At 39.8% G+C, this 16,402-nt stretch overlaps 1 protein-coding gene across 2 annotated transcripts in view; it reads right to left on the bottom strand.

The window, feature by feature from the left end:
* Positions 1 to 16,402, bottom strand: part of tek (TEK tyrosine kinase, endothelial) — a 64,595-nt gene that overhangs the window by 37,534 nt on the left and 10,659 nt on the right. For both annotated transcript variants that reach the window (XM_055198063.2, XM_055198062.2), the window contains exons 2-5: positions 2,184 to 2,486; positions 1,816 to 1,926; positions 1,530 to 1,682; positions 1,005 to 1,136 (exon numbers count right to left, since the gene is read on the bottom strand). In XM_055198063.2, coding sequence (XP_055054038.2) covers positions 1,005 to 1,136; positions 1,530 to 1,682; positions 1,816 to 1,926; positions 2,184 to 2,486 — 699 coding nt within the window. The remainder of the gene's footprint in view (positions 1 to 1,004; positions 1,137 to 1,529; positions 1,683 to 1,815; positions 1,927 to 2,183; positions 2,487 to 16,402) is intronic.

Raw genomic sequence — 16,402 nt, 5'->3', positions numbered from 1 at the left:
TCTGTAAAAGATTAAAGCTAACTACTCAGCCCTCTCTGAACTTGTCTGTCAATGGGCTACACCTAAGACAAGTGACGCAAGCCAGGTTACTGGGCGTCACCTTGGATTCTTACTTGTCTTGGTCAGCTCATATTGATGGAATGATAGCTAAAATGGGGAAGGGTATTGCAATGTCCAGAAAATGTATGTCATTTATTCCTATGTCCATTGCAAGACAGGTGGTCCAGTCCCTTGATTGGTGCCATTTAGAAAACTGTCCAATTATATGGTCGTCTACATCACTAAAAAACTTCGGAAGCTTCAAGTGGCACAAAATAGGGCGGCGAGGACTGTCCTCCAGTGCTCTTTTAAGACTAACGTGGCCCTGATGCATAAACGCCTTTCTTGGCTCACAGTTGACAACAAAATTAAATTACGATTAATTTTAATATTGTGGAATGCAGTATAAATGAAACAGGCACAGTTTCTCTCTGAACAGCTTGTTTTTGTAGGAAGTGGACACCTATATGCCACCAGGCAGGCACTAGGTGGTGATATAAAACTTCCGCTTCCCAGGACAAATTTACTGAAACGCACATCACTTTATAGAGCAATGTCTATTTGGGATCGACTTTCTGTCTCATCACACAGAAATCAGAACAAATACAAATTTAAGAGGACAGTAACCCAGGAATTGCTGCACATGATCTAGTGCCAGCTGGAAATTGTCATGTTCTTTCAAATGGTTTTTTTTTTCTGAATGTAAGTGCAATGTTTGAATTATCTTGATTGTAATTTGTGTTGTTATTGCTTTGTGTCATTTTATGTTGTGAATAATTTTAAAGAGGACCCCAGGAAGATTAGCTGCCATTAAATGGGCCGCTAATGGGGATCCTAATAAAACAATAAAACAATAATTCTGAAGAATGTTAAAAAATATGGACTTTAAAATGGTCAGAATAAAACAAACCTCTAAATATTACAAATGAATACAACTGGCAAAAAATATAGAATAAGACAATTACCAATTTCACAGGTAGCTCCGGTGAATCCTGGAGGGCAGATACATTCTCCCGTCCCATCGTGACAGATGCCTCCATTAACACAGGGTGGACACGGCTTCGTACAGTCCACTCCCCATAAACCAGCCTTACAACCTGTTAACATAACAATTAACCATTAACTCACTCACCTCACGTTTTGCAGAAAATTTCTTTAATTTCTTTAATAAATTTAATTTAATTAACAGCCTATTTTCAAGGATATAATCAAGCAAATACTGTATAATAAAAATGATTATACCCTGACTTTCTATATCTGCACATCCAGAAGATGTTTAAAGTCAGCTGAACTGTGCTGAAATATCTATAAATAAGTATCCAACCCTGGCTCATCCCACAAGTTATTTAAAATGAGCATTAGCAGCCTGTAATTAATTGGGCTTTGTATGTTTCTACACATTGACATAATCTGGCCATCAAAATATGCTTGCAATAATATTATAAACTATATCATATACAATCTCATAATATCTCACAAGAAACTCTTACTCCTGACGATCAGTCGAGTTATCCCCGAGCTGAACGGAGCACCAGAAATATAACGAATGGCATAAATTCCAGAACTGTGTGCATTTGCGTTGCTTATGAGGTAATTGACCATTTCCATATTGTCCTCTTTGGGTGATGTATGTTGATAATTCCCTGGAAAAGAAACCACAGTAAAAATAACTCTTGATTTTCTTACTGTTGGTATTTTTGTAAGCAAAACATCTGCTTTCCTGGAAGGAGGGAACATTTTTAATCCTATTAAGTTCATCTGTATGTGTCCTCATACCATCTTTAAAGATGACTGTGTCTTCTGGTAAGTCCTTCTTTCTTGTGTATGAGATGTTTACATCTTCACCTTCATTTGCAGTCACAGTCAGGGACTCTGGAAGAAAAGATGCTAAACAAGAAAACAGTCAGCTAAAGATCACTGGAAATTTCTGTATTTTATTTCTAAAGAGACATGAATAATGACAAATGCAGTGTAAATGTATCAATTGGACAAAATCACATTTAGGCTACCTGTTAATATTCAACTGATTATTTAAATCTTATCATGAATAAAGGGTTAAAAATGTAAGCTACAATAAATTTTGACAATTAACTTTTTTTATTATTTAAACAATTTATGAACTGCTTAGCCGTTATTGTTTTTACCTTCATTTAGCATCTTGTAAGTGTAGATTTTACTTCCATTTGAGTTCTTTATCTGGCAATAAAACTCTCCGAAGGTGTCGTTACGTGACATCCACGTGACTTTAGCGGCAGCATGGTGGCTTTCGTCCGGCTCTGCGCTTAAGGTGTGAGTTTCATGATCGCGAGATTCATGACCTAAGCTCAAGGAACTAGTGCCAGAAATGGCCCAGTCACTGCTCACACACACAAGTGACGGTGAGTTTGCAGAGGACACGACCGGGTCTGGATTTATGAGAGTCACATCTGAGATATCCAGAGCACCAACTGCAAAACGGACAAGAGATATGACAGCAATGTGAATCTAGTAAAGAACCATAAGGCACTGCATAAAACACTCTTAAAACACATTCTGTAGAGAGAATAACGACTTCATGAACTTCTTCACTAACAAAATGATGGTTATTAGGGAAAACATTGAAGCTATGCAATCCATCACGTACACAGCAGCTGCAAAATTCTGCTCACTTAATTATCTATAGAGTATCAAAAGTGTCTAAAGGTGGTAGAGCCTTTTTCTACTTAGCCCCTAAGCTCTGAATGATTTACCAAAAAACTTTCGGGAATCAGACACAGTCAATCAATTTAAACTAGTGTTGTCACGGTACTAGAATTTCTAACTTCGGTACTAAACCTGGGAAATTTCAGTATTCGATACCATTCCCGGTACCACAAGGGAAAATCTGCCACAGCATTAAGGCCTTAAACTTTTTCAATTATTGTTTTATTATAAGACAAATATAACAAGGCAGAAATGTTTTTCGCTTTCACATTTCTAACATGACTAGGTCATTGCAGATTTATTCTCCTCAGCATCTGTCTGATGCTATAACAGAAATAGGCCTATCACAATTTAGGAAATATTTTTGTTTTTCTTCAGGCCTTTAAAATAAACAAATTTACCATCTAGTTAATGATAATGGTCCATATGTTAAAATGATTAACAATGAAATATACTCTAAAGAATTTATTTATGTAATGTTAATTTCTGCATTTTCTAATACATTTACTTATTTCAATCAAAAGTTGTATCTAAATATTATCTAGCACAAACAGTTGTATAACAGGAAAATAGATAAACAAGTACTTAAACAAAGGTATTGCTTTTTGTTTGTTAATGTTAGTTAATACATTAACATTTATATGATAAACAGATTATAGTGCAAATGTGAAAATAAACCTCACTGAACGACACAAGAGTTAATAAATGACATGTTTTTGTGAACCTAAAGCACAACAGTATCTTGGTTAATTTCCTTTTCACCACAGTCAAAGTATTTTCTTGTCGGCTAAAATGCTGTCTAAATTGTCTTAGTCTGATAAATGTCAGGGGATTGTATTAATTCAATTCAATTCAATTTTATTTATATAGCGCTTTTCACAATTTGGTAATTGTATCAAAGCAACTTAATACATAATAGATGCAGTGAAAAGCACAGAAAATCGACAGATAGCACAACATAATACATGATAGCACAAGCAGCTGAATTTGCTGCGGCTTTAAATCAACATTATAAGCGAACGTATTACTAATGTGACGTATAGAAGTTAAGCCCAAGAAGGCTGCCTCCCTGGGTTGAAAATCCCCCTAGGAGAAAAAAACCCGGATTTTAGCTGGGGAAGTAAAAAAAGGTCCTAGGAGGAATAAACGGATAAGGAGATTGAGCGGATATTAAGCAGGTTCTGCCGGTGGTCATTGGTCAGGCATCGGCTGGACATCACGTTGAAGAACAGCCAGTAGATCAGAGGTGTGCTGACTTTCACATTTACCGGAACTGGATCTGTTTGTCTCATTGTCCTCGGGGTCGAGGACGAGACAGGGAGAGAGAAACAAAATCTTATTAGCGTAGGGGCCGTTCACATGAAAAGCAAGTGTCACACAGTGATGTGGTTTAAGTCAGCTTGGTTCCGGACAGGCTAACTATTGCTAGTTAAGTGTATTACATATAGTTGATGATTTTAGAAAATTTCTGGGCCCAGGGCGAGTCTATGTATGGGGGCCCCCCATATGATCTTTAAAACAGAGACTCATTTGACTAAGGCCAGAGGCCCCACTACCGTCGTTAATACTAACGTACAGTGGCAAACGGTTCTGTATGACATATTATTCTCAAGATCATGGGAAAAGCCAAAATTGCAACCTGACCATATGTGGAAATTAACCCCCAGGGGTCCAAAAACGCAGGGACGTTATCATAGCAGAATCAACTTAAAATACTCCATCTAACCCTAACTTACGTGTTTGACATCATTTAAAACTCTGAAGGGTCCTCTTTAATTAGTGTACATTCACAATAACAAGAGATTTCTGTCTCCGCCAGCTGTCTCTAAAAACACGTTACAAAAATCAGTTGAAACTCCGCGAATACTCGTCACACAAACATAATACAAATATCCAAAGAAAGCCTGAAATGTCTACTTTTAAACAAGCTAATTATAATCAAAAACAAATATTACCTGTTTATATAATCTGCATTGAAGTAAAGAGAGTACCGTTTTTCCTGGCTGAGCTCAGTATCTCTAATGCGGTCACGCCCTCAGGCTGTTGACATGTTAAGGAAGAGACGAGCAGTTCCAACAATAATAAACAAAGCGTAAAGTTTTATCAGATTTAAAGACTTTACCGCATGTTTGGATTATAAACTTTATACACACACGTGAGGAATATCTTCATTTATGTGTCACGGTAGGATAAGTCTATCGTGACTTTCTGTGTTTTGTTTGTCTGTGTGACTGAAGCATGAGTGGGTGCTTGTCTGATCACTAATGATCTGTGTGAGTGCAGGTGTGCGTGATTGCTTTGCTCCAGCTGGCGGTAGTTACCCAGCCTGCATATATACTCACCAATTCTCTCCTCTCACTGCCAGATGATTTCACTACAAGCCAGTTCAAGCCGCTCTGTCTTCGTGTGTTCCAGTCGTCTCGTCTTCGTGTGGATTTCTGCCTGTTTGTGTATCCGGTTCATCTCCGTCACACTGAATTCACCCACGAGCACCTGGATCTGCCACCGTAGCCTTTGTCTGTCATTGGACTGCCTATCATATCATCTGTTTCAGTGTTTCAATAAACTGTGTTACTTTATCCTGCATTTGCCTCCTACTTTACATATCTGGTCGTCACAGAATCATTTGGCCAAATTATGGAAGCAGCAGGAAAAGGATCCCCGGCTCGGTTCGAAGAGTTCATCACCGCATCCATACATCGTTTCACCACGCAGGACAACAGGATTGAGGAACTGAGCCGGGCAATGAAGGACATGACAGACAAACAGACTACGCTATTGATTTTCGCACGCTGGGAGCTGATACACACTGGAATGAAGAGGCGCAGTGGGATACTTTCCTGCATGGGTTAACCGGCCACATTCAACGCGAATTACAGCACTGCGAGATACCATCCTCTCTCAACGGTGTAATCGACACAGCCATCCGAGCAGACATCTGCTTGAGAACTATTCCAGCTTACGACGATGAGGTAATGCTCCCCAGTCATCAGGAAAGATCTTTCACCGCGAGAAAGCAAGCGGCCGGTTCTTCCATGCCCGATCCGGAGCCCATGCAGGTGGGTCGAGCTTGGCTTTCCCAGGAGGAGAGGATTCGCCGCAGATCGCTGGGTCTTTGCCTCTACTGCGGGGAGGCTGGACACTTACTCCATCGGTGTCCGGTAAAAGGCAATGCTCGGGAGTAAATCTGGGGCTACCCTCGGGCGGAATCTCTACCACAAAGACCTCATCAACATCTACCCTCCTCCCGGTGAAGCTACGGTGGCAAAAGACACATCTCACCTGTGATGCACTGCTGGATTCGGGAGCCGAGGGGAATTTAATCGACCATCTGTTTGCACGTAAGCTCAAAGTTCCATTGACTGTACTTTCCAAACCCATTTCACCTTTTGCGCTTAATGGAAGTGAACTTTCTGCCATTACTCATATCACGGACCCTGTCACCATATGTGTCTCTGGCAATCACTCTGAAACTCTACAGTTTTACGTTACGTTTTCCCCTCTGGCTCCCGTTGTACTTTGACATCCCTGGCTGCTGAAACACAACTCGTCTATCAACTGGAAACTGGGTACTATCATTGGTTGGAGTGAAGATTGTCATAAGTCTTGTCTTGTCTCTGCATGTATACCTGTCTCTGCAACTGTGTTTCAGGAGGAGACGATAGACTTAACTAACGTGCCCGCGGAGTACCACGATTTGAAGGGAGTGTTCAGTAAGTCTAAGGCCGCTTCTCTGCCTCCACATCGTCCCTATGACTGTGCCATAGAGTTATTGCCAGGTACGTCTCCGCCTAAGGGCAAACTTTACTCTCTTTCTGTTCCTGAGATGGAGGCCATGGAGAAATATATTTCTGATTCTCTAACAACAGGGTTCATTCATCCTTCCTCTTCTCCAGCGGGGGCGGGGTTCTTTTTTGTTAGTAAGAAGGATGGATCCTTGCGGCCTTGCATTGATTACCGGGGGTTGAATAACATTACAGTAAAGAATACTTATCCTTTGCCGTTAATGTCTTCAGCCTTCGAGAGGTTGCAAGGAGCCTCCGTCTTCACAAAATTGGATTTACGTAATGCTTATAATTTGGTCCGCATAAGGAAGGGGGATGAATGGAAAACTGCATTAAACACCCCTAGAGGCCATTTTGAGTATTGCGTGATGCCTTTCGGGCTATCTAACTCGCCAGCAGTTTTCCAAGCACTCGTTAATGACGTGTTGCGAGACATGGTGGACCAGTTTCTGTATGTCTACCTGGATGACATACTGATTTTTTCGACGTCTCTCCAGGAACATGTGCCCTCCCACCCTCCCAGAGCAATACGGTGATTTTAACCGTAGCGGACCGATTCTCAAAGGCGGCTCATGCTGTACAGTGTTAGACACAGTTATTCACTTTTCGCACACATCCATTTGCGATGTGTTTTTAAAGTTCATACTCGCTTACAGAAACGCGTTTAAAACAGAAGCTAGACGATAAGGAGATGGGCATCTGAAAACAGTCATCTGAAAACAGCTTTTTATATAACTAATCATTGCAGATGTTTATCTGAGATACTAATTTAGTTTATGATAGTTTATCTGAATGTAGTGCTATCATTTACCCATCAGTTATGTATGTAAGGGTATTTCTGTAGACAATTTATGCTGACAGCTGTTCATAACTCTCTTACAGGTCTGCATCCCTCTCATCAGTACAAAACTATGAAGTGGAAAAACATATTCACACTCTTTGGACATAAAGTTGTATGGTAACATGAGCCACATGAAGTTTACAGCTCTGTTGTTTATCAGTTTCTTATACAAGTTAAGTTTTTGAATAGGGTTCGTTTCCAAATAAATTGAAAATGTCCTACTGACCTTCATTTCTATTTTGATTATATTGTTAACTTCTTAATAAACCTCAAACAAACATTTGTCCTCACATTCTTTACTGTAGTTCCCTCCTGCCTCATTATGAGCTCATATGCAGCTCATTATGCGAGCCTTTGTTTGCTAGCTGTCAATCAATCCTTCTCGCATACGGCCACTCTAAACAAAAAGTGTCTTACAATTTCTAAATCAATATATTGGTTTATGTGAATGAGTAGGCAGGATAATTTTCACATCATTTTAAAGAAAAACTCTAGACTACTAGATTCTGTTTAGGAAAGTCTTGTTAAAACATGTTTAGTATGGGTTTTGTGAACTTATATCAGTGACTTCAAATTTTTTCTTTTTTAAAAACCACGCATAAACCTTTTTCTCTCAAAAATACAAACATGTACATACATGTAGCTCATATAATATTTTAGCCCAGTTTGTGCTGAACACAGTGGTATGAGACACTTGCCATTATTATGTTTTAAAGCAACTGAAAAAAGACCAAATGTAAGAGCATGTCAGAACCTTTGACAGTGTCCCAAAATGGTCGGACCCCAGAGGGTTAAGACTCAACCAACAACTAAATCAAAGTTTCAGCATATTACTAAAGAGTATTAATGACATTTACCATGCTTTGGAGTGTTGACGAAAAAAGGTTTTAATTTATTTATTTATTAGGTTGTACAAACTAGCTATTGAGAGATAGGTACCATTACTAAAACAAATTATGTGAATGCCTTGTTAAAGAGAAAAGTTTTAAGCCTAGATTTAAAGTTATCTACTGTCTCTGATTTTCGGACGTCGGTTGGTAAATCATTCCATAGCTTAGGGGCTAGGTAGGAAAATGTTCTGTCACCTTTAGACACTTTTGATATTTTAGGGATAATTAACAGTGTGATGAAGCATCCTTATGATGACATGATCACCAGAGTGCAATCTACCATGTCCTTTTATTTACATTGCGTTGTCTCTTGTTTTTCAATGTTAAACCACTTGTCATCATTTAACATCAGTTGGATTTTAATATCATGTGTAATCTATGCTACATTCATCAGTTCATTCTCATGTATACACTTTTATGAGATCACAGTGTGATTGAACTGTTCATGTTGAAAGTGTGTGGGCATAAAAACAATGTCTTTACTAACTAATGAGATGCTTTTATTCAATACTGCAATACTGCTTTACCATTGACATGGAATGTACCATTTTAGTGATGGGGTTGATAATTCTGTGTATGACCCTGTTGTGTCAATATATATTTTGAGTATTGTCCAAGTTTATGAGATGCTGATTAAGTCATTTTTGAGATGAAAGGATATGGTGCATTAGTTCAGGTAATGCCATGTACTTTAATCCTCAGATAAAGATTGTTTGGTCCCTGCTAGTGTGGGCTGTTCCACAGTGCTGGCGGGAAAGTTTAATTAGTCTGGGAGTGTTTGCACCTGGACAGTCAGTTTGGCTTGAGGTGTGAACAGAGAGGTCGGCTGTGAGACGTATGTGGAGAGAGTTATGCTCCTTGAGTGTTTGACCAACACTAGTGTTTTGCTGCTTGAAGCAATTTTCTTTATTTTTTTTCCTTTATTGTTTTGATTTAAAACTCACCAATAAATCACCTTGGGACAATTTTCTAAACAGCAAACCATCGTTTTGTGCCTTCCTTGCTCCTTCCTTACCACTTGGCCTACTACAACCCGACAAAAGACCAGAATTTTGTCACCGCAATGCACGTGATGGATTGTATTCTGATAATAATTCTCTAAGATATAAGGGTGCTAGGCCATTTAAGGCTTTGTATGTGATTAGTAATATTTTAAATTGTATGTGATATTTAACTGGTAGCCAGTGTAAAGATGCCAGAATTGGGCTAATGTGGTCATACTTCTTAGATCGAGTAAGCACTCTTGCAGAAGCATTTTGAACTAGCTGAAGCTTGTTTACCTGATTTGCCTGACACCCCCCGAGTAACGAGGTACAATAGTCTATTCTTGAGGTCATAAAGTGTGGATAAGCTTCTCTGCATCTAAAGCAGACAACATATGCCATGTTTTTTCGATATTTCTAAGATGGAAGAATGCTGTGCGGCAGACATTGGAGATATGGCTGTCGAAGGATAAACTGCTGTCGAACATCACACCTAAATTCTTAACCGTGGAGGTTGGCACCACAGTGCAGCCATCTATGGGCAACTTGTAATCTGACATATTTGGTTTGAAGCGATTCAGTTCAATAATAAAAATCTCTGTCTTATTGGAGTTTAGCATAAGGAAGTTATTTGCCATCCAGTCACTAATATCGCTGATGCAGTCTGATAGCTTAGAAAACTGGTGGGTTTCGCTAGGATGTGAGGAGATGTAGAGCTGGGTATCATCTGCATAGCAGTGAAACCGTATGTTATGATTCCTGATAATGTCTCCTAGAGGTAACATATATAACGAGAACAGGATAGGACCTAAAACTGATCCTGTATTACTGTATTTACCCTTTAGGCGCCAGAGGTTTTTTCCTAAAACATTTAATTTTGACATGTTACTTTCAAAAGGCTATATCTTAAACGTGATAAGAGATAGAGACTTTCTGTAAATTAGAGAAATATTAAGGATGAAACACTTTATGGAGGGAAATAAAAATTAATTAAATTTAATCATTAAATTTGCATATTGTGACGTCATATGTGGCAGCCATCTTGAATTTTCATGAAAAGTCACATGTTTGAATGATAAAATGCAGCACTTCTTTCCCCCCAAAATGTCCCTCACCTTCTGTATGCTATATTGCACAATACTGAATGCTCAGGTAAATAGTAGGTAGTAAACAAACTGATCTGCGCGCCGATAGACTAACGTTATGCATAATGGCTCCTCTGCCCCGTGTAATGTAACTCCGCCTCTGCTCCTGCTACGGCTCTTTGATTCGGCTCTTTCGGCTCAAGCACTGGCTCTACATTTTAGTGATGGCAGTCCAGCTCTTTTCATAGATTCGGCTCTTCTGGCTCGGCTCCCTTAGAAGAGCCGGCTCCCCTGCATGCGTCTGAAGATTCGGCTCTGCTCGTTCGCTACAAAGAATCAGCTCTTAGAGCTGCTCGTTCGCGAACGACCCATCACTAATGGCCAGATCTTCCTCGCATGCGCCCCGAGTGGAGAGAATTTGCACAGCTTGGACTATTGCCTTTACTGTCGCCGTGATTGTGTGCAGGGGACGGAGCACTGGAAGTCGTCCGCTCGCCCGACAGACTCCCAGGGCCCGTCGGGAAGACGCAGCTCGCTCTACATTGCTTGCACGGTAAAAAGACTGGACGCGCATATTACCTCCAGCCTCATTCCCCACACCTGTAACACGCCCGCTAACCCGATGAATTCTCCGACCCCGTGTAACATTCCCACCACTGACATTGGGCAAAGGATTCATCATGTGCTTGGTGTATAACTTAGCTACACTTTCACTTTGTCCAGCCGCACGATTGCAAAGCAGGGGCGCGTCTGAATCGTGGTCACCAAATGAATCACCAGCATCTTCTGAAGGCAGATATTCCCCTTCATAATCATTGTCAGCGAATATAAGACCCAATACTTCATTGCAGGTAAGCTTTTTTAATGCCATTATATGATCATGTATTGAAAAAACTCGCTGAGGTTATCGCTCTGATAAAATGACTCACTTGCACACTAGCTTTGCTGTTGCGCACTTCAATGCGGTCTTGCTCTAATAGTTTGTATAGAAGCATGATGTTTTTCTGAGTCGGGTATAAAGTATGACATGTCTGCCATCTAGTGGAGGGGGGGGATGAACGAAATTTGACACCCTATGTGACAAAATCGGCAGTTACATTCAGTGACGCATCTTGTCGACAAAAGTCGACCGTGGCGCCTAGAGGGTTAACTTGGATCATTACAAAAAACGGAACCAAACTGGGACAACACACATATCAACAACAATTTGGGAAGTCTAGAATTAATAGTGATGATTATCTATCTCTCATCTGCGTGTCGGTCCTTCTAAGTGTTTTGCTAGCGGAATTAGCACATGGCTCTGTAGCAAAGCTTATTTGGCTTACTTCACGTGTGTTCTTTGGCTTCCCATGTTTACATTCCCACACAGCACTACTGCTTGACTTTCTTGTACTGTTAAACCAGAGCGAACGATACGAGGAGACTTATTCTGCAATAGTTACCGTGTCCAGAACAAAGCATTTACATAACCCATTTGAGTAATATACTTATGCCGCAATAGCAAGCCTGCCTGTAACCATACTGTGTGACACTTGCATTACATGTGAACGGCCCCTACGCTAATAGGATTTTGTTTCTCCCTCCCTGTCTTGTCCTCAATCCCAGAGACAATGGGACTAACAGACCCAGTTCTGGCTGCCGTGAATGTCATCACACCACTGATCTACTGGCCTTCCTTCAACATGATGCCCAGCCAATGTCAGATCAACGACCACCAGCTGCCCCAGGCTAAATTACTTGTCCATGTGTGTGTGTGTATATTAAGGGTGTCACGATTTCGATTTTAAATCGAAATCGATCGAAATTAAGTCACAACCTCGAACTTCGAATTAAAAAATGGGATCGTCGATGCTGCCACGCCCCCATGTCACGCCCGGTCAGCTTGCCAAGCGGGGGAAAATAAACTCTCAGAAGTGCCTTTAAAAACATCCATCCAGCGGAACGCGATTTGTATTTTAAACACGAGGGATGTATTGCTACAACTCATTGAAATGCATATCATAAACAGGATTAGGGGAGACCGGGGCTGGTTGTCTCACGGGTTGGTTGTCACACTGCTTATTTCAGACATACTACATGGGGCTGTGGTACAATTTTGATATCAATTTGTTAGCCTTTAATAGCTTACTCATTTGCACTTGAAATTTTGCTGAGCAGACACAAAACATTGATGTTAGGAGACAATTTTTTATTTTTATGGGTCAGAGTAAATTTTCATGTTGGTGTTGTTTTTGTGTTGAGATCTTGTAGGATATTAGTCATTCAAAAACAAAACACTCAATAAAAAGCTAAAAGTAGTAGCTTTATTTTGAATCATCTTTTAGCTATCAAGTTAAAGCCGTGTGGCATCTAGCTTATCATGTTTGTCAAGACGTCAGTTGGGGATGGTTGTCACATAGCTTGCGGGGTTGGTTGTCACATAAGAATATTGGACATGTAGACCTTTTAAGACTGTTTGTTTGTTTTTGTTTGCTGTTATAAATAAATAAAGCATCAAATAAAGAGGTTTTAACACAAAAAATTATTTCATTTTATTTCTCAACACAGTAGACAATAGGCTTTATGCCCAGCTGCACTACTTCCTGAACTTCAGCCAGCTTCTTGTTTCCTGTCTGCCATTATTGGACAAACTGATTAATTCAGGTGTGCCTGACCTCCGTAGTCACAATAACAATAATCCGACACACCTGGATTAATCAGTTTGTCCAATAATGGCAGACAGGAAACAAGGAGCTGGCTGAAGTTCATAGTGCAGCTGAGCATAAAGCCTATTTAAGTAACTGATCACCCACTTTAATCCCATTGTTTAAACATAAGGGGCATTAATAACAACTATCATAGGGGTGGTATTCATATTAAAACTTATTTGGAGTTTCTAGCTTAAAAAACGAAAAAGTTACACATTATCTTTTCAGATCCAAATTTATCACTGAAATCCTATTGAACCTCTATAGGGACAACCAACCCCATACCCTGTGACAACCAACCCCGTGATGGTTAATTACTTCCTGTTACAATACATTTGAAAAGTAAAAAGTATACACATTTAAAGCCAAGACTCCAAAGTTTCATTTCATGTAGGAATTACTGCTGAAAGATTTTTTGAAGATGAGCAATTCATGTATGAGTAAAAATTGTGACAACCAACCCGGTCTCCCCTACTACCTAGTGATCTGCCTTCAGACTTGATAAGACAACTTCTAGTGCACTTATGTATTGCTGTTCTTGAGTTGTTTTCATTGCTTCTATTGTTTAGTGAGTGAATGGGTGAATGTGAGGCAAAAATTGTAAAGCGCTTTGGATGGCCATAGGTGTTAAAAGCGCTATATAAATGCAGTCCATTTTACCATTTACCATTGACCTCATTTGTAAGTCGCTTTGGAGATAAGCATCTGCTAAATGACTAAATGTAAATGTAATAGACATTAATAGAGTTTAACAGGGTTAACAGATTTCACACACTGTCACACTAATATGTTTCTGAACAATCAAGCTTAAGTGCCTGATTGATTGTTACTTTGAGTCCTGCCCAAACTCATGACTTTGGAAATGGGCATATTAGGACCCTTTAAAGACTGTATTTATTAAAATAATATATGATGTATTTATTAAAAAACAGACCTCACAATACTGAATAATTGAAATGTAAACTGATATATTTGCCAATGTAGGGTAATCCATACCTGGAATGTGACCTCTTCATTTAACCCATCCAGTAAAATTTAGTGAACACACACACAGCAAGTCATGAACACACACACGGAGCAGTGAGCAGCTAGATTTATTGCAATGGCATTTATTAAATATCCACTATATTTAAACATCTTATGGACATTTGTCCCTGCCACCATATATTCACCATATATTTTTAACCACATCGTAATAGCGAAGCTGTTCGTTTTAATGCGAATTCACGTTAAAGCTGTACCTGTGGTGATAGGAATGGTTATTTTTGTACAAGAAACTTAACACAGGAAACCTCACCCTGCTATTGTTGTTGTAACAATAGTCATACAATTACAGTCCTGCTTTGGGTGTGGAATTGGAAGGGGCATTTAAAAAAACTCTATTTCTGTCATAAGACTTTGATTTAAGGGTTTTGGTCATTGAAAGCTTTACAACATTACATACAAGTGAATGATTAAAGATTTTTTTTAATAAATGCCTGTGAATTAGACCCTAATTACCAAGTATTGCTTCTTAAAAATGTCCCTACTAGGATTTAATAAACCTTTAACCCGAGTGCTTCGAAGACAACCAACATCTTGTTATTCTAAAGTGGTCATGACACAGAGACTTTATTTCCTTTCTAAATGTTGCCAAGGACTAGATGTTTGGGTGGCTTTTCTTTGTGTTTCAAGGGAGGTTATGGAATATTAGTCCAATGACCTGGATGGCTGCCTGGAAACAGACAAATAACACTTTGTGTTTCGAATAACTAATGGTGTGATAACACGATGATATGAATGCAGTGATTCCAGGAGGATGTCCAACAAAATCAAGTATTATCAAGTTATTTAAAGTTTAATTTCTTTCACGCCCGCCCTAACTGTGCGTGTACTGATGTTGCTGGGCAGCGGCTATGAACAAGAAAGCGTCAAATAATTATTTGTAATAATAATAATTTGTTACATTTAAATAGTGCTTTTCTGCAGCACTCAAAGGGCTTTACATATGAATGAGGGAATCCTCTCAACCACCACCAATGTGCAGCATCCACCTGGATGATGCGACCGCAGCCATATTGCGTCAAAACACACACCAGCTTATTAGTGGAGAGGAGACAGAGTGATATAGCCAATTTGAATATATGGGGATGATTAGTAGACCAATGTGCAAGTTTGTCCACATCCCTACTCTTTTTCGAATGACATCCTGGGTTTTTAATGACAACAGAGAGTCAGGACCTCGGTCTAACGTCTCATCCGAAAGACGGTGCTTTTTGACAGTATAGTGTGCCCATCACTATACTGGGGTGTTAGGACGCCACCCCTCTGCTGGTCTCACTAACACCTCTACCAGCAGCAACTTGGTTTTCCCAGGAGGTCTCCCATCCAAGTATTGACCAGGCTCAACCCTACTTAGTTTTAGTGGGCAAGCTGTCTTGGGCTACAGGGTGATGTGGCTGCTGGCAAAACCCAAGTAGCACAAAAGACTCGGGGGCAATCCGCAAGCATTTGTCATCAATGTGCTTCATTAAACACAAACACACGTCATTATAGCAGTTCACTTCTGCGATTTATTCTGATTGCGCTCATATGAGTGTTCCTGTATAGCTCAGTGGTAGAACATTGTGTTTGAAGCGCAAAATGTTATGGGTTTGAACCCAGGGAACACAAATACTGATAAAAATAGCTTGTAATGCACTGTACATCGTTTTCGATAAATATATATATATGAGCAGCAAATCATACAGAAGACCACAAGAACTGTAAATTAGTTTCCCTGAGATGGCTTTACAATTCTCTGCAGCTCATCTCAGAACACTTTAAGGATCGTTCTGATTGGCTCCGGACACATAAATTGTGTAAACAACTTGGAGTTTTATGCCGGCTGTGCTACATACATCGGTCGTGGACTTATCACCACTCGTCCGCCAATAATATTCCGGTTCTCTCTACCAATCAGGGCCGGCGCTACCTATAGGCAGAGTAGGCAAATGCCTAAGGCCTCAAGCTTGAAAGGGGGGCCTCCATAACTTCTAAATCCATGTGTGCTGGTCTGACAATCACTACTGACAGCATTAAATAAAGCTTTAAGGTGAGTTCAACTTTATGCGGCGCCGCCACCACAAGAACTGCAGGCGGATGACATCAGCGATGCTTTGATATCATCCACCTCAGTGGCGTGTTTACCATTTTGGGGGCCCTATGCAAAGTCCAAGAACCAAGGCCCCCCCATGCCCCAGCATTGCCCAAGTTTTTCAATTGAATTGCACAACAATAATATTCAGTATATAGAATTAAGTGAGATATATATATAAACCGGGTTTATTTTGTTTTACACTGCTTAAAATAAAAATAAATTGTTACAGTTTGACATGACAAAAATTCTTGGTTTAAAAAAAATGTTTTGCGCCCCTCTGAGATATTTCTTT

Source organism: Misgurnus anguillicaudatus, chromosome 22 (assembly GCF_027580225.2).
Source record: "Misgurnus anguillicaudatus chromosome 22, ASM2758022v2, whole genome shotgun sequence".
Lineage (NCBI taxonomy): Eukaryota > Metazoa > Chordata > Actinopteri > Cypriniformes > Cobitidae > Misgurnus > Misgurnus anguillicaudatus.
This window is presented reverse-complemented; position numbering and strand designations above follow the sequence as displayed.